Source organism: Fringilla coelebs (assembly GCF_963513975.1).
Source record: "Fringilla coelebs genome assembly, chromosome: 13".
NCBI classification, from domain to species: domain Eukaryota; kingdom Metazoa; phylum Chordata; class Aves; order Passeriformes; family Fringillidae; genus Fringilla; species Fringilla coelebs.
Window position 1 is genome coordinate 21889021 of NC_140039.1, and position 19135 is coordinate 21908155.

Consider the following 19135-nt stretch of genomic DNA (forward strand, 5'->3'; position numbering starts at 1 on the left):
AAGATTTTTGGCTGAGCACAGCACCAAGGGGGTGTCAGTGCCCTGCTGCCCCCACCAGCACAGGGCAGCCCGGCCACAACGCACGGAAAGCCACAGAAACCCCCGCAAACGCCCCAAAATCACACTGACTGCCACAAACAGGGCACAGCTTTTAGCACAATACACATGGGAGTTCTGCCAGGAGCTGCTCTGGAAGGGAGGGACACCTCGTTTGTCCCAGCACACAGAGCCACAGCAGCTCTCCCCAAGCTTTATCATTATGGCCTTGTGCTCACTCCCTGCTCGGGAAAAATCACAGCACGGCCTTCAGGGAGCTAATTCAGGAACACACGCCGGAGCTGAGGAAGGGACAGGCTAGGGACAGACTGACCACAAGGCAAACACAGGGAAGAAAACATCCAAGACCCTTACAAATAACTGTGTATTTCTAACATGCTGGTACTTTTAAAATCAAACTCAAGATGCATACCTGTAAGTTTTAAAATGTAAATTACAAATAAAATTACAATCACTTCAGTGAAAAGGTAGAAGGCTACACATTAATATTTCCTGGAAATAATATCTATACATTAGGTCGACTGCCTCTTACTAGGGAATAATTGCAAACTCAGCAGAATTCGTTCAGCGAAAAAAATCTCCCTTTAACTTAGGAGCTTTTCATTCAAATGAATGCTGAAACTGAATAAAACAAAGCAGAGCATTTGTCCAAACTAAGGAATGTGTAAAGAACTCACCTAAATTTAGCCACAGATTTCATTAATAACTAAAAGCAAATGAACATTTTTAAATTCATTGGGTTTATCCTAACAATTTTACTATAAATTTTAATAAATTTTAATTATTTTCTCTCTCCCTCTCCCAAAAAAACGTCACAAGATGCCTTTGCTCATAAATTATGTCCAATAAGTTGCCTCCAGCCAGGACATTTTACTGAGATAAGGAACAGCTGCATTATACAGAGCATAACTATGTTTCAAGGAGAAGACCATCAACAGGGATACAGTTTTCTATTTGGATTTAAAACTAGTGAACAAAACCAGTGACCATGTGAACAGCACTGTACAATCCCAGGCTCCTCTGGAGCATCTCCACAGCTGCACCAGCACACACTGGATGGTGGGGCTGTGAGGGACCTGGCCAAAGCCAACATCCCCTCAGCAGTCACTGGGGACCAGGACAGCCCCACACTGCCCATAACCCTGGCACTGTACACCAGGACAGCCCCACACTGCCCATAACCCTGGCAGGGCTCACCAGGACAGCCCCACACTGCCCATAACCCTGGCAGGGCTCACCAGGACAGCCCCACACTGCCCATAACCCTGGCACTGTACACCAGGACAGCCCCACACTGCCCATAACCCTGGCACTGTACACCAGGACAGCCCCACACTGCCCATAACCCTGGCACTGTTCACCAGGACAGCCCCACACTGCCCATAACCCTGGAACTGTTCACCAGGACAGCCCCACACTGCCCATAACCCTGGCAGGGCTCACCAGGACAGCCCCACACTGCCCATAACCCTGGCACTGTTCACCAGGACAGCCCCACACTGCCCATAACCCTGGCAGGGCTCACCAGGACAGCCCCACACTGCCCATAACCCTGGCAGGGCTCACCAGGACAGCCCCACACTGCCCATAACCCTGGCACTGTTCACCAGGACAGCCCCACACTGCCCATAACCCTGGCACTGTACACCAGGACAGCCCCACACTGCCCATAACCCTGGCACTGCTCACCAGGACAGCCCCACACTGCCCATAACCCTGGCAGGGCTCACCAGGACAGCCCCACACTGCCCATAACCCTGGCACTGCTCACCAGGACAGCCCCACACTGCCCATAACCCTGGGAGAACACAAGAGCCCCCCAGATTTTCGTCTTTAAGCTATGGTCTAGTACTAGCAGAAAAAAAGAGGAGAATCAAAGGGCTGTTATTTGTCTCTAATGAATTTCAGAAAAACTCCTATGAAAAACCTGTTAACAGGAACCAGGCACTGCTGAGCATCGGGAAACCATGGATTATAACACAAATACCAGTTGCAGCGCGCTAACAGTCACCAATTACAAAAATCCCATCACCAAAAGCCCACATTAATGTGGTACTAAAAATCTGAGCTAAGAGGTCAAAGAATGTTCAGAGATCTGGAGGTAAAATGGGAATGTCCTACCTCCCTCCCATTGCCAGGCTAGCTCACCCTTATGGAAAATCTTTTGTTACTATGGTGATGGGGAATCAAAAAAACTTAGATCCATGTAAACACAGGTTTTCCTATACAGATTGAAGTATTCTCTACCGACAGTTAATCCCAATTTATGAATTTTCAGTTATTCAGCCAGCCACAGAAAACCGAGTGATTATTCATAAATATAAAAGTTAAAGTTCATCCCTAGATAGATCGCAAACAAAAACAGGTCTGAATTTCTCATATCAATTACTCACAATAACCAATTCACTCGCCTCCAGTTACTTGCCAAAACCCAGACATACTAATTTCAATTACTTATTTTAGGGGGGCAACTCCTCCCTGATTTCCTCGCTCTATATTTGTTTACATGCATATATAAACAAACATTCCTATGTCTCTGTCTCCTCCCCTCTGTGGGCCACACACAGAGTAAACAAGCAACAGAGGCTGTTAGTGAAGGCTTCTGAAATTCACTATATTCAGCTTTGAACTGCTGGCCCAAGGGTGAAATCAGAACTGACTCATAATGTCTCAGTTCTTTTTTAAGCTGCAACTGAACATTCATAGGAAAACTAAAATAGTCTGAAACAGTTTCAGCTACCAGATCTGATGGTTTTTATCTCCAATGTCCTGACATCAGCCATTCATTTTTCTCCTTTTTTGAGCCTTTTCAAAGCTGAATTCCAGGAACACACTGAAATCAGAGTCTCGCACCCCAGGCACCTTCCACCTCCTCTTGCCTACATGAACCCTACTCTGAGACTACAGCTTCCAAGGAGGAATCTAGTCCTGCCTCGATTATCAAACAGGTTTCTCGAAGATTAGGAATCTGCCAACTTCCCTCAGGTGGGGATCCTGCAGTCTGGATTCCCACAGCTATTGCAGCAGCCAAAGGGCACAGAACACCCACCCAAGTGGCACCCACCACCAGCCCCTTCCAAACAGCCCAGGCTTCCAGCTTCCCCAAAGTCCAGACTTCCAGCTGGCCAGCTCCAGCCCCTGTGTGCACCCTTCTCCTGCACACCTGCCTGTGAGCAGGGTATGGCTCACCCAGCCCCTGTGTGCATCCTTCTCCTGGCACAGCTGCCTGTGAGCAGGGCACGGCTCACCCAGCCCCTGTGAGGTGCCAGCCCCTGTGTGCACCCTTCTCCTGGCACAGCTGCCTGTGAGCAGGGTATGGCTCACCCAGCCCCTGTGTGCACCCTTCTCCTGGCACAGCTGCCCCGTGAGCAGGGTATGGCTCACCCAGCCCCTGTGTGCACCCTTCTGCTGGCACAGCTGCCCATGAGCAGGGCACGGCTCACCCAGCCCCTGTGTGCACCCTTCTCCTGGCACACCTGCCCGTGAGCAGGGTATGGCTCACCCAGCCCCTGTGTGCACCCTTCTCCTGGCACAGCTGCCTGTGAGCAGAGCACGGCTCACCCAGCCCCTGTGTGCACCCTTCTCCTGGCACAGCTGCCCCATGAGCAGGGTATGGCTCACCCAGCCCCTGTGTGCACCCTTCTCCTGGCACAGCTGCCCTGTGAGCAGGGCACGGCTCACCCAGCCCCTGTGTGCACCCTTCTCCTGGCACAGCTGCCCCGTGAGCAGGGTATGGCTCACCCAGCCCCTGTGTGCACCCTTCTGCTGGCACAGCTGCCCATGAGCAGGGTATGGCTCACCCAGCCCCTGCGAGGTGCCAGCCCCTGTGTGCACCCTTCTCCTGGCACAGCTGCCCCGTGAGCAGGGCACAGCTCACCCAGCCCCTGTGTGCACCCTTCTCCTGGCACAGCTGCCCGTGAGCAGGGCACGGCTCACCCAGCCCCTGCGAGGTGCCAGAGGCAGCAGGCGCTGGGGCTGGTGGAGCTGCTCTGCAGCAGCACCTCCACCACACCGCTGGCTCCACGTGGGGCAGGACACACGCACAGTGCTTTATCTCTGCCCGCTCTGCACAGCATTTGTCACCTGAATCACTGATTCCCCTGTCCTACACATAACACCCATGCAGCAAAGCTCCAGGCAATGCCAGCACGGGAGCCCTTTGGTAACTCAGCAGCAATGCCGGCCTCACATTGTTCTGGCAGCACTATCAGGCAATCCACGGCCAGATGGATGTATTTGTAAATAAGGCAGATCAGTTTTGTCAGGTTGTAATTGGTTTTAGAACAAGCAATTCCCACGATGACAAACAACAATTAAAGAGCCCCACAGTGCAACACCAAGTTGTGCCATCAAAGACACACAGATGACTTCAGGGACAGGCCTTGCAATGCAGGAGAAGAGGAAAGGTCAGCCAGGGTGATCCCAGAAGCTGAGGATGTTGGGTTCCCATTGAAGCTGTAGCTGGAGCCACAGCTATCACCTTGGCAATTCAGAGCCTGCAAGGACCAGCTGTGCTTCTGTCCTGGCAAGTCATCTGGATGCAGGCTGAAAAAGAGCAGATGAGCTCCTGGGAAACCTGAGACTTCACACTGGGGACAAGGAGCTCTTCCCAACAAACTCTGGACACATACAGCCTGGTGAAGACTCCAAGAAAGTGAAAGAAGAGGACGAGGAAGATTTTTTCTTTCTTCCAAAGGTGTACTGCCACCATGAATTGCTGCAGGCTCAGTACTTAGCTTGGTGACCATAAATGTCTTTTTCACTGTCATTGTGATGTCCGCCACAGACAAGGACACTGCAGCAAATTCACAGTGACAATGTGACCAGCCTCCAAATTCTTGGCACACCAACAAGACCACATGCACCAGAAACCAGCGGGGTTTGCACCCAGCTCTCACCTGTCAGGGAAATCCTGGGGACAAACCTGGGACTCTTCCCATGACCAACTGCCACTAAACCCCCAATGAAGGTTTAATTCTGAAGTTACTCCAGCTTTGTGACCTGCAAAATTACTTCCTTCCATCCAGCGCCTTAAGAAAGGCACATCATCTGCTCCAGACTCCTCTCCCGTGCAACACAGATGTCTCCTCCCTGCCCTGGACAGGCATTTAAAAGCAGTAGGCAGCTACATCCACATCACATTCCCAGGGATGCATGAGTACATGCTGTGTGATTAGGAGAAGAGGCAAAGAGCGTGCATTTCTTTTTTCCTCTTCTTCTCACTCCCCCTTAGCTTGGAGCTGACCTCTCCCACGGAACAGATTATTGTTATTTCAAGAGTGCATCTCACACTGCCATCCTGCAGAACAATGACTACATGAATACTCTTTGTAATGATTTCACTTCCAGGGGTTTAGAATATGACATTTTCACTTACAATATGTTTACTTAGTATTTCTTTAGGAATTTTAGCAACAGTAGGTCAAGAGCGCACAAGCAGGAAAAAACATGCAGGAAAAAATGCCTTTAAAGCCATGAGTCACTCAGAACACGATCCAGCAAGGATGTAAAAAGAAACAAAAAATGCTTTGAAAGAACCTACTGAGAGTCTGATTCCCAGGTTACTTGATCTATTCCAAATTAAAACTCCTTTTTGCCACACTTCCTCAGGCTCTTCCTGAGCTATCTGAAAAATCCAATTACAGTGGAGATCCTGATTTCCACGTTCATTTATTACCAGATGAGAAGTCCCATTCACTTTAGTGGTAAAAAAAAGAGCAATAGGAAATCCCCTACAAAACATTTAATGTATTTAATGGAAAATAAAGTCTAGAACGAGTAAAGGAAAAGCTGGCAGAATACAAGAGTTTCTGCCTAGGACTGTAGAAGTGAATTCCAGGTGGTCTGAGCAGGACGTGCCCTGCAGTGGGTGAGCAGGGGTGCGGGCAGACCTCGCAGGGCACTCGCAGCCACCTGCTGCACAGCAGCCTCCACAACGTGCCTGCCCTTCCTTCACACACACATGAGGCCAGCAGCCTAAAATTATCAAATGATGATCTCGAGCTTAGATCTGCTCTCGAGATCATCTCCTCATAAAGTCCCAAAGCACAACATCCCCTCGGGCTCTCACCCTGCCACAGAAGTGCCTGGAGACCACAAACGACTCCTCAAACAAACAAACAAAGCAGCAACACTACAGCAGCAAGAAGGAACGGATCTTTGGGTTCTGTCATGGTGAAGGAGAAGCCACTACACTTCAGCAAGTCCATGATAGGCCATTCTGCTGCAGTCCTGCTGTGTGCAGCACTGTTCCACAAAGCTGGACTAACAGACGAAGAAAAGCCATGGAAAACCAGGTACCCTCTTCCCTTAATAGGAAACATTGAAGTCAGTCCTCCATCCCCTGAACACCGGTCAATTACAGCTCTGTATCCTTCTGTCTTCCTAAACATTTACAATTAAAACACAAGCCAGAGTAAAACAGCACCAGGTTCACCCCACCACTACAGCTTGCTTTGCTGTCTCCAGTAAAAACCAAAGCATAAGGCACATGGATAAATTCCCTGCCCTGGAGGGCTGCAGCCCTGAGCATTCCCAGAAGCAGCAGGATGAACAGAATGCCAAAGAGCAGCACTCCCTCTCCTCTCCCTAAGGCAGGACATCAGAGATGCTCAGCCAAGGAGCAGTGTCCTCTCCTGTGCCAGCTGATAGACACTGGGAACACTGAACTCCCCACTCCTTCAGCAGCAAGCTCCTCAGCTGTCCTGCACACCTGCCACTGCTGCTAGATGGAGCAATGCTTTCCAGGGCTACTTTGGGAAGCCAGACACATTCCAGTGACTGCCATCTCTTGCCACAAACACAACTGCTCCTCCCAAAGGCTGAGGTGGAAAAGCTGAAGGTTTTTCTGTCCTCTTCAAAACTATTCTCCAACTTCGAGGGCAAGAAGAGCAACCAATAGTAATGCAAATTCTTCTTGGAAGCTGCTGGACCCACTGTGGCTGTGTAATTTTCCCAAACTCAAACTCTGCAGTTTCCAATCTAAAACCTGCAGCACCACACAGAGAACCTCCCTGAGCATCAGCAGAGCTTCATAGCCAGGAAAGCTAATAGAAACACTTCTGGGAGGAGATTGTTTAAGGCAGCTCAGCAGCACAAGACATGTCAGCAAGAGACTGACAGCAGCAGCTTTCCCCCAGTTTCCAGCCCTCTGGTCCCCAATCCCTCCCAGGCCAGAGGTTCCCAAACCAGAGAACCCACCTAGTACAGACAGACAGACACACCACAGCCAGGTGAACACCAGCCAGAGGCACTGCTGCTGCTCCCCTCTGATAACGCTGTGCCTGCAGAGCTGACTCTGGGAACGACCTCCACAGGAGGCTGGGAAGCACCAATTTCCACTCTGGGTTACCACACCTTTTTACATGTCTTTGTTGGTAAAACAAAGGGGAATATTTAAATTAAGGAGGCTTTAAAACCTCTCCTTCCCTACTGTGGCCATCCTACCAGCTGTCTCCTCACAGCTGAGTACCGACAACCCTGGGAGAAACAGCACAACCCTGGGATGAACAGCAGGGCTGTATGTCCCGCCTGCTGCACTGTGATGGGGCCATTTCTCACGTGAACTCCAAAGCCAAGCTGCTGGGAAATCACAGGCAGCAAACGCTCCCACAGCACCCTGGCAGTAAGGAACACACAGCCCTGGGTCCAGTCCAGGGCACACACCACAGCCGCACGAACTCCCGCACTAATTTTATCTTGATACTCCACTTCCTCTCTTAAAATTGCAGGTTGCAATACACTGTTCAGTGGCTGCCTCTGTCCAAACCACTGCAAGTGCCTTACAGAGAGAAAAGGGAGACTAAAATAAGTTATCTCGGGCCAGTTTGTCAGGGAAAAGTTTACAAATCAGGCTCTGGAAGACGTGAACAGAGTAAAGTGCACCCAGTAACCACAGGCGCAGAGCAGGAGCACGGGCAGAGGGCTGGCAGCCCTAAGGAGGTCAGCAGTGACAGGTACAGCCCACCTTCACCCCAGCAGCACACGGACTCACACTGCTCACCGTGTCCTCAGTCACTGCTGAGGCACACACCACTCACACAGAGGCAGGGCACACACAGCACATCAGTCATTAGGAAGGAATAGTCACCTTTTCAGGAGCAGGGCTTGTTGGCAGCTCAGCAAAGCCTCCTGGGTTTAAATCAACAGTCAGGAGCACAGAGCCAGCCCGGCTGTAAGAAAGGGGAGATGACTCGGTGCCAGCTGTGCTGGAGAGTGGCAGGAGGAGCCAGGAGCGTGCCCCGACAGGGCCAGGAGTCCCCTGTGTGACCTGTCCTGTCCCCTCCCTGTCCCTGTCCCTGCCAGGGGCACGGCTGCTCCCAGGGCAGCAAAGGCATCCCAGGAGTGACTGCTGCTGCCACGCGTGGGAGCTTGACAAACAGCTTCTGAAACCAAGCCAAAGCCAGGCAGGAGAAAACCTGAGAGCTCACGGGGGAGGGTCCCCCCTCATCTCCCACAGGCCAGCAAAAGGGAGAGTAAATCCTGCTCCTGACAGGGGCTGAAACTGCACACAGAACTTACAACATTCCACCTTACAGAGGCTTATAAATATCTGCTAAGCACCTGAAGGGCATTTGGTGCTGCACTCTAACAGCCCTTAAAACTCTTCACCTGGAACGAGGACTGGCTACAGGCCTCGAGTAAGTGTTGTAAGAGGGTTTTATTGTTATCAGGAGGAGAGGCAGACTGACAAATAATGCCAGCTGCCCACCCCGGCACCTGCCAGCTATCAGGGAAAAATATGGCCACGCTAAGAGGATCAAAATACCCTTCTCTTGTATCTAAATCACCTGAGAGCACAGCAGGACCCCAGATCCCTGCCCTGGGAGGAACCGTGAGCCCGGACATGCTGCCCAGCAGTTCTGGCCATGCAGACAAGCAGGAGGAGCTGCTGAGGATGGATGGACCATCCCACCACAGCTGCACAGAGCTGGTGGTGGGCAGTCACTGGCAGGAGCTGCTGACTCAGCTGAACCATCCCAGCCTCTGCTGAAGCACTCAGGACTTGCACTTCGCAGGAACATCCCTGATAAATTCAAATTGTTTCCATTAGAAACTGACAATTAATCCTTATTAGAAATCACGTCTAAACTCCCTGCTCACCCTGCACATGGCCTGCCGGGTGCCCACACAGGGAGGGCTCTGTAAAACCCAGCTGCCAGACCCACAGGAAACACAGCAGGGAAGGGGTGGTAGCAACCAGGAGCAGCGAGGAGCAGCTCTCCCGAAGTGTCAGAGCAGAAACCAGATCAGATCCATCAGCATCTGCTACCTGCTGCAGACAGCTCCAGCAGAGCCAGCTGAGCTGTGCCAGGCACGCTGGGCGCCCTTGGGTGATGCTTCCCCACATTTTGTTAAGCACAACAATTAAGCCAACAGACATTTTCTATCTGTTTCTGTGATTAATACTTAGCAGTTTCCCTCTAACCCCCACAAAGAGGTGCAACCTTCCCTCTTGCAGAGAACCATTTCATTGAATGAGCTGTCAAGTTCAAGCCTTGATGCCTCTCCTCGCTGGGAATCAAAGTTCCTCCCCTGAGCAAACCAGTATCCTAGAAAATTATTTGGCATGGGAATTTTCCCAGCATTTTCTGAGAAAGTGGAAAGAGGTAGGAAAAGAAAATAGACACAAAATAAGGGATGCAGCTACTGCAATAGAAGAAGTCAAAGGAAGCTAATGGGCAATGATAAATTAACCTAAACTTTATGAAAATGAGAAAAAATACATTAGTTTTCTTTGGCCCAAGTCTGCAAATCTTTTTAGTGTTTTTAGATGCTAAAACCATCAAAACTCTAGTTTTATTATCAATATATGCAGCAGCTAAGAGTCACAGGAGTCAAGGAATCATCCCTTTGCCACTCTGCAGCCAGATGCACCATTTGGAGAGCCCCACCTCTCCAGGATCACAAAGGATCATGTCACCTGCCAGTCACACCACACAAGATGCCACTGCCTCACAGCAGCCTCCTGCCAACAGCAGCCAGAGGGATCACACAGGGGCCTGTGTTTTGCCAGAGTTAAGACAAAACTGCAGGAAGCAATACAAAATTAAACAGCCAATCAACACTATGCGCAATTTTCTGCGAGATTGCCAATGCTGGACCATAGGCAGTTGCATCTGCATAATTAAAACTGGTTCGTTTTGCTGCATTAAAGCCACAAATCAAGCATGTAACCATAATGAGGAAGATACATTTATTTAGATTTCTGGCCAGATAGACCAAAAAAAAAAAACCTGTACATCTGAAAACACGCACGTTAAATTGTGCATCCAAGGATCTGCTGTGCTCTCTATTCCGCAGGCAGCTGTCATGTGGCAGTTGTAAATCTGCAGCCATATCTCCACTGGTGTTTATTTTTAACACCACCCCTCCTGTCTGCAAGGCTAAGGCAAATAAGAAAACCTCCCTCCTAAAAGTATTCTTAAATATTTTCTTTCTGGTACCATCCAGCAAGTATCTCCTGCCAGTGCTGGGGCCAGCTCTCCCCTCTCAGGACAGCTGGAGGGTGCAAAGCAGCAGCAGAAGAGAAGGACAGAGCCCAGATAAGTGACAGGAGACGCTGCACCGTGGGAAGGAGCCTGCCAGCGCTGCGTGTGTGCAGGAGAGGTGGCAGAGAGGTCTCCACGCACAGGGGCAGGCAGCACACACTCTGCAGGGCTGCAGGGGCTGCGCTGCAGCCGCCACGGACAGCGGCCATCACCTGCTCCCACTCCCAAAAGCGGAGCGGCACCGACCCAGAGCCTCACACGCCCTGCAGCGCTGGCAGCCCCTGCCAGCAGCCCCCAGCCCTCCCAGCCAGCCGTGAACAGCATGTGCAGCAGGGCTCCAGGGCTCTCAGCAGACCCACAGGCACCCCACACACCCCCGCTATCTCTCCAAGCATTTCAGGACAACTCCTTCCCCACCATGAGAGGAGCAGACACAATTCTCCAGGGAAGGAACAGAGCCATCATGGCAAATAAATCACCCTGTGCACGAAGATAATTCCCAGTTCAACCCTGCCCTGTCCAATCTCACTCCCCACCCAGCGCGTGGGCTCCTCGATCGCTGGAGCCGAGGCTGCAGCACCCGCAGGTCGGGCAGGGCTCGGCTCCCACCCTGCAGCCGCTGACGGCCACGCCGAACCACCCCAGCCTCTGCTCCAATTACCAACAGCCAGAGCTAGAGGCTGCAGCCAAACTTCCCTGAAAGCAGCCTCAGTAACTTTTCCACCTCCGTGTCCCTCCAGGGGTCTCGTCAGCTCCTCTCTCTGGTTTGCCGCACCTGAGGCACTGCTGGCAGATCATCACCTCACCCAGCACTGGCTGGCACCTCACAACAGCAGCAACCCTCGTCTGCAAATGCATTCCCAGGGCAGCTTTGCTGGGGTTACTGCTCTTCTGTGCATGCTGACATATGCCTGGAGCTCACACGCAGGGTTTTCCACCTTTCTCCCTTCCATGTTCCTGTCCATGCCATGGGGACAAGCACTGTGCCGTGTTCAGATTCCAGGCCTATCCTCCATAGCATGAGATCACGACTTCAAATTTTCATCTGTTACTCTCTTCATATTTCAGCATTTCTGTATCAACACTTGGGTTGTTAGTCCCCCTTGCCACCACTTCCCCTCTTCTTTATCCCTCCTTCTCTTCCATTTTAGTCTTTCACTGGAAGTTTGGGCACCTGTCTTCACGAGGGTAGCAAGGGAGTAGATATGAACAGCGCAATGACTCAATCCTTGAAGAAAATAAACAGGATATCTGGGAAAATGAGGCAGTCTGCATCCAATCCTTCAGTCAAGCCAGGAGAGACCACACTGTATGTAAGTGGAGGTGGGTGTTCATGGTCAGTGTCACAGCCTCAGAAGAGGTTTAGATGATCACAGACCCCACGTCAGGCTGGCACACTCAACACACAAGTGAGCACAAAAAAGCCCTCTCCTTCTGCAGTGCATCCTCGGCCACCAGCCCTCCTCGGGTCCCTACAAATGCAGTGACCAACTGCTGTCCTACCTGCTCAGCCACGTTTGCTCACATTGCTCCTATTTAGCGAGGAAGCACAGGCCACAGCAGAGCTCTGCACCAATCCCTCCAAACTCACATGGTTATCCTCCTCCAACAGTTTAGCAAGATAGGAAAATCAGGGCCAGCCTGGTCCCCCCTGAGAGGTGACAACAAGTGAAGGCTACCCAGTCACAGCTGTGAGGACTGGAGCCCCGCATCTCACCATGGTCACCCCAAGACCACTGGTGCTGTAACAGACCCAGCGTGTCCAGGGATGGATGCCACCTCCCCAAAGGCAGCACACTCTGGCCTCGGGCTGTGACTGCCCAGCTCTCCCCAGCCACAGGCACACTCACACCCTGTCAACACAAGAGTTAGCCTTCATGCAGCTGAAAACACAGACCAAGTACCCCATATCAGGAATCAGACATTCCTGGAGGTGTAATTATGCACAGAACAGTACCAAGGAAATTATTACTGGCCCATCAGCAAACTGCCTGCATAACAGCTGGCCAAAACGTGATCAGTGTGGTGTAATGTAACACCCTCACACACACTCCAGCATTAACTGCCTCACATATGGAAACCATGAGGCTACAGAAGCCCGGCCAAGAATGATCATGGCCCATGAGTACTCCACTCACAAACAACAATCACAAAAAGCACTGGAGGCATCCACAGCAAAGCTTTCAGAACAGCTCAGAACCAGTCCTGCCCCCAATGACCCCTCTGCACCCTGAGCACCAGAGAAGCAGGAATCACCTGGCCCAGGACATCTTTAAGAATAACACGAAACCATGGGGCAGTCTCTAGGAACAAATGCAAATCCCCTCCCATAAAACGAACAATACCACAGACTAAAAGAATATTTCACTGCTTAACTGCAGGGTGCAATAACATCAATTTGCCCAAATTACACACAAGCAGAAAGGTAATTGGCACCGAGCAGGGCGTGTTGTGACTGCTCCGTCACTCTCGGAGGCCAGCTACAAAAGACTGAAATTCACGAAAGTAAACAATGGCATGAAACCAACAGCCAGCCCCTTCCCCAGAATCCCTCCCTCTGGCATCGCGCTGCCGCAGTTGGGCAGAGACTTTTCCAAGCGGAGTCTGTGCAGCCCAGCCATCACCCAGCTGAGCTGGGTTCTGGAGAAAAATGGCAGCTCTTGAGTTTGCACAAGCACAAATTAATCTGCAGAAAAGCTATTTTACACTTTTAATGAACCACGTCCTGGACTTAAATATAATGAAGTGGTGAACACACATGGATATAAAAAAACTGAGTGAAGGGAGAGTGAAGATGGTTTTATATAATAGTGGGGGGACTGAAGGACGGAATGCAAGTGAAAGGCATGAAGTAAGCAGCCGAGAGTATCCTCTGTCTGAAGGTGGGAAAAGGAACTGTCATCAACTAACAGAATTAACAATTATCGCAATAAGGAGTTGATTTATTAAGTTATCCAGAAATGCCCATGACTACAGTTTGGTACCAAGGTGAAAATCCCTGGGTGTGCAATATACAGAAGGTTACACTGGCTCATTTCCCTCTGCCTCCAAGCCGCTCAGCCCTTCCCTGAGCTGCAGAGCTGCCATGTGTCACAGGGTACCAACTTTCCTTCGAAACAAGAATTAACTTGGAGCTTGGGATTTGCTGCTCGGTGTCTTTAACAGACAAAACCTCTAGTTTTATTCCTCTCCAACACTCAGGAACGCAGCGACTGCCGCACAGCTCCGCACCACTACCGGCACTTGCATAATAATGACTGCGGGCCTGGAGGCGAGGGGCCGGAGCAAGAAGGCGAACTTCCTTACATAAGGACCGCAGAATCGATGCCCCCCGCACCGGGAGGCCGCGGGCAGCGCTCCCGACCCCGCACAGCCCGGGGCTCCCTCGGCCGCCGCTGCCCCCGGAGGGCGGCCCCGGCCAGCGCCGCTTCGGGGGCCGAACGACCTCTGCCCATCACCGCGCTCCGCACGCCGAGTCCCCGCAGGGCGATGGCAGCACCCGGCGGGCAGGGCAGGGCAGGGCCGGGCCGGGCCGGGGCTCCCCCGACGGTGCCTCCGCGGCTCCGCGCCCGGCGCTGCCGCAGCGCGGGAGGGGCGGGGGGCGGCGGCGCAGCCCCCGCGGCCGGAGCCGGCCCGTCCCCGCCCCGCCCCGCCCCGCACACAAAGGCGGCCCCGCCGCGCCCGCACCGGCCCGCGCTCCGCACCTTTGACCTGCGCCTCGTAGTCGGCGATGATCTCTTTGTCCTTCTTGAACTTGCCCTGCGCTGACATCGTGCGGGAGGACGCGGGCCCCGCCGGCACCGCCGCGCTCCGCCGCCTCACCCGGCCGCGGCCCCGCCGCCGCCAGCGGCCGCCGTCATTGGCGGCGCCGGGGACACCGCGGGGAGCCCGCGCAGCGCCCGAGGCGCGGGGAGCGCAGCGCCGCCGGCAGCGGAGCGGGGCCGAGCCGAGCCGAGCCGAGCCGAGCCGAGCGCAGCCGCTCCCGCCGCCGGCCGAGGCGGGGCCCTGGCGCCGCTCCTGCGCTCAGGTTGCGCGCGGGGCGGGCGCTCCGGAGCCCCTTCCCCGCCCCGGCCCCGCCCCGGCCCCGCACGGCTCGGCTCGGCTCGGCTCGGCCGCGCCCCCCGGGGTGCGGAGCGCCCCGTGTCCGCCCCGCTGCGGGATGTGTCGCTCTCCCCGCGTGTCCCCTCCCGGGGCGGCACCTCCGCAGCCCGGGACTCCGGCACAGCCGGTCGCCGCTGGGACAGCGCGGGTGCACTGGAGCGAATTTGTCACTTCTTGTTATAACTGAGGGAAAAAGGAGAAAACGTTCGTTCCAGCAGAAGCAACATCAGTGGTTAAGGCACTGTTTCAGGGGTCCTCGCTGAGCGCTTGGGACCCAGTCCATGAGACCTCACACACTTGCCAGCGGCGTGTGCCCTGGCACACCCGAGCCCTCGGACAGCGATGCGCGGACTCAGCCTCCGCACATCCACAATCAACTGAGTGGGTCCTCTGTCCGGCCCCGGCTCCGCTCCCATCACTGCTCCACACAATGGGGTCTTTTATGGGCGTCTTGTGAGGAGTGAATTCAGGGAGATTTGATGATTCACAGTTACTCTGCCAACTTTAAAAAATAACCCTAACCCATTACACAAATAATTTACCTAGTGCAAGCCGGCGGCACAGAGGAGCATTCTGCATCTCAGTGGCTGTGGAAAGGCCTGGGGAGGAGGGAGAAAAAGCAGTCCTTCCAGGGAAACACAGCCACAGCAAAACGTGAGGCACAGGCTCAGGGCTGAGCAGCATTACTCCAGCTCCAGGTGGACCAAGGGGCTCAGAGTCCCAGGGAAAGCAAAAACTGTGCTAGACCCCCTCTGTGCACAGGGAGAGGCAGAGGACAGGGACCACAGGGAAGGCACAGGGACAGTGGCTGTGAGCATGGGGCAGTGTTTTGTGGCAGGGCAGGAGCAGCCAGGGAGCATGTACCAGTCCCTAGGGTGAGTTGCTGCATCCCCTGCCAAGAATCTGAGAAGGAGCTGGGCTGGGATGCTGTGTGTGACTGCCCTAAGCTGTACTTGGAGCAGGGCTGGAAAGGCAACATCAAGGAGAGTCAAGAGGTATTAAAGAATGATCCTCCAGGAACATCAGGTCTCTGGAGAGGGTGCCACTGGAGTGTGAAATGATTGCTGTACACCAATGGTGTGTCATCTCCCAAAGAAAGGAAAAGCCAATTTACACAATTACCAGAACAGTCCAGGGATGACAATGTTGTGTTCCTTCACAGCCAAGAACACCCTGGAGGGACCTTACAGTTCTGAGCTCGCTCTCCACAACGAAAAAATAAACCAAACTAAGCAAGGAAAGAGAAGCCCAGGCCATTTGATAAAGGATTAATCCTAGCAGGAGTCACTTCTCTTGCAACGCCCACAGGGATTCAGAGAGCAAGGATCAACATTCCTGATAACCACCTGTGCCATAAGACAGATTTTGATTTTCTTGCCAAATTGGTTCAAACCTGTGAGGCCAGCTCTGTGGTCAAAGCTGCGTGTCTGAGAGTGTTAAGTGTCTTTTCTCAGAGTGGTCCACAGAATTGTGGTGAAAGAAAAATCCCAGTCAAGAAATGATCCAATAGCACCCGGGGTTTCTGCTACTCAGATATCATAAAGAATAAAGAAGCAGTGATGGCTGAAGAAAAATAATCCAATCATGAATTAATGATCTTTAATAAATATCAATGTCTAAGATACTTTGTGGAATTTCTACTTGAAACAGCTTCTTAAAAGGAAGGATTACATTGTAATTCACTTTGTGACACTCTCAACCCAGAATTTTTTAATGAAGAATGGGATGGGATGGGATTTAATCATAATAAACACTTCAAGCTTGAGGTATAGAGAAACCAACAGTAGCTATGGCAACGTGGTCACTCCAGTAAGGCTAATGCAGATTATTTCCAGGGCAGTAGCCTTGAGTGTGCTCAGGAAGCAGAGGTAATGTTGGCTTAAAGCAATTCCTAAATTAAGGAAAAAATTTTAAGCAGAAGTGTCTTGCACTCTTTGTTTCCAGCTTCAAACTGTGTTTCACAATGTGCTGAACATACACACAGCAGCCTCAGCAGAGTACTGACCTGCTGCTTCCAGAGACACTCATGTATGTCACCATGAGCTGGGCAGACCCTCTGCTCATGGATCCACACACTGGTTTGGGTTGGAAGGGCCCTTGAGGCTCATCTCATTCCAGCCCCCTGCCATGGGCAGGGACACCTTCCAGTCGACCAGGCTGCTCCAAGCACTGTCCAGTCTTGAATACTTTCGGAGATGGAATATCCATCATACCCACCCTCACAGCAGGGAAGCTTTGCCAGAGAAGGCTGGAGCCAGGCTGGAGGCCACACCAAGCCACAGATGACAGGGACACCAACCCTTCACAGCCTTACCCAAGTGCCAGAGCTGCAGCACTGCTGCCAGTTACTCATCCCAGAGTGAGGCAGCTTGTGACATGTCCCCAACTCTCCCTTGGTCTTTCCACCTTCCTGACGTCTCTGAAAGGCAGAATCCCTTGTGCCATTCCTTGGGCTGAAGAGGTTGGGGAAGGGGGACGGCTTTGGCCGTTGATATGTGGCTAAACCCTCTGCAGCCTCTCTGAGAAGTTGCTGTAAATCCAGACTTGGTGACAGAAACTATTCCAGTCTGGGCTCAAGGGTCCCAAGGAGGTGTGGGCTCTGCCTCAGGCTCATGAGGCTGCAGTACACCAGCAGACTGGGAGAGATTGCCCACGCAGGAGAGCACTCAGCTGCAGCAGGGTCAGCTGAGGAATAAAATCCATATAAGCTGGGGCAGCAGAAGCCAGCCCTGCTGGCTGTCCCCTTTGTGGGAATGGCATGGCTCTGACACAGCATGCTGCACTGCTGGCAAAAGGCTTTCATACACACCTTTTCAGTGTAAGAGTAACCGAGCTGGAGACACATAACACAGCAGCTGTTGGTGCTGCACTACATCACCTTTGTTTTTTGAACCTTACATCTTCTTTCCTGCCAGCAAAGTGCTGTTACCTTGTCATATTAACAGAGAACTCTGTTCCCTTTTTTATCTCTATAGTGAAGTGCAGTTGTAGCTTGGCACTGACAGAGCTTCATCAATGGGTCCTGCCTTTTCACCCAGAATAACTGCAGCCAAAGATTTCTGTAAGTGGAAATGCAGGTTGTTTTTCAGGTAAAGCATACCAGAATTTGCTTTTGATTTTTATTTTATTCAGGTCTCCAACAGCTCAGTTGTAAGTAGAAAGGTATCTTCTGAAAATACATGTTAGTATCCTTAAGGCCATGAATATTCAGAGAAGAAAAAGAGCATTCTAAGATACACACCCATCTTGATCCCAGCCTTTTCCACTATTGCCATCTTAAGCCTTGTCGTACCAGTAGAATTCAGCTTTACGCTGGTCAATAATTCAAGTCCCTGTAAGAAATGTGAATATTTATGTGTGACTAAATGCATGAAGAATTGTGATAAACAACTTGGCAAGGCAACAGCAATTCTTCCCAGCTCTAATTCGCCTGTAAAAGGCACTGGAGTCCCCGACTACTCAGAACCTGTGGTAACTGCACAAGGCCGTGGTCACGCTGCACGGTGCTTATCAGTGGTGAAAAGGCTCTTGCGAGCAGTTTCCTGCTAGATCTGTGGCCTCGCTTCCTCAGGGAGATTGCCCAGACTCTGTGGTCAAAGCTGTGTTTTCGTTTCCCTGCTGCGAGCAGCAGCTTCAGCTGGTGCTTGAGCAGCCGCTGCTTTAGGGAGGGGGCCCTCAGCATCCCTGCCCAGGCTCTTCAGGAAGGCCATGCCCTGCACAACGCTGGCATTTGCGTGTTGGTATCCAAGGTGTGCGTCTGAAACCCCCGTGGCTGCTTAAGCCTTGCCCATGGGGTGGCTGGCAGCCCTTTGCCCTGCGCTACGTGCGCCTCTACAGAAGTGCTTTTGCACAGAGCTCTCCGGGAAAAGCACCAGGAGCTGTTTGCTCTGCTGGGCCGTTTCCACAGCTTTGGTCTTGTGCTAAACCCAGGGTGGCCCAGACTCCTCTTGGGCCCATCCCTCCTGTGCACACCGTGCTGAAGCTGAAGCTGCCAGAACCAGATTGTTAAATATACTCCCACTGATTCAGAGGAAAGCTAAATATGTAATAATTCATGTCCATCAGTCATTCTTTCCCCTTTCTCTATTATTATTGTTCCTCTCTGCCTCCATTTTTCTCCACTTTCCCCCGTCCTCTCCCTCCCCAGGGGTGAGGATACCCCAGCCTGCGCTCCTGGGAGCTGCAGCTCCACCATCCAGCATAGTCCCACCATCTCCTCTTCCACCATGCAGGCACAATTCTCTTCAAGGTTGGGTACAAACCTCTGCTCTTTGGTGCAGTTGGATTTGCAGTTTGGTTATGACCTGACCCATGCTTTGTTCTCGCAGGATGGTGCTGCTCTCCCCTGGTTATGCGCTCCCAGGAGTTCATGCCAGTGCCAGAAGCAGTCATGTTCGTGTCACCTCAGACTAACTCCACTGGCCTTCCCTCCCCTCATCCCCGTTCCCTGCAGCTCCCTTAGCCCTGCTGTACGTGGCACACACAGG

General features: G+C 52.3%; 1 protein-coding gene across 4 annotated transcripts in view; it reads right to left on the minus strand.

Moving 5' to 3' along the window:
- Positions 1-14318, minus strand: part of SRGAP3 (SLIT-ROBO Rho GTPase activating protein 3) — a gene marked incomplete at its 5' end in the record, with an annotated part of 71735 nt that extends 57417 nt beyond the window's left edge. For all 4 annotated transcript variants that reach the window (XR_014616488.1, XR_014616489.1, XM_084214593.1 and 1 more), the window contains one exon: positions 14252-14318. Coding sequence is in view for 2 of the 4 variants with exons in the window: in XM_084214593.1 (XP_084070719.1) it covers positions 14252-14318 (67 nt within the window). The remainder of the gene's footprint in view (positions 1-14251) is intronic.
- Positions 14319-19135: the final 4817 nt, after the last annotated feature.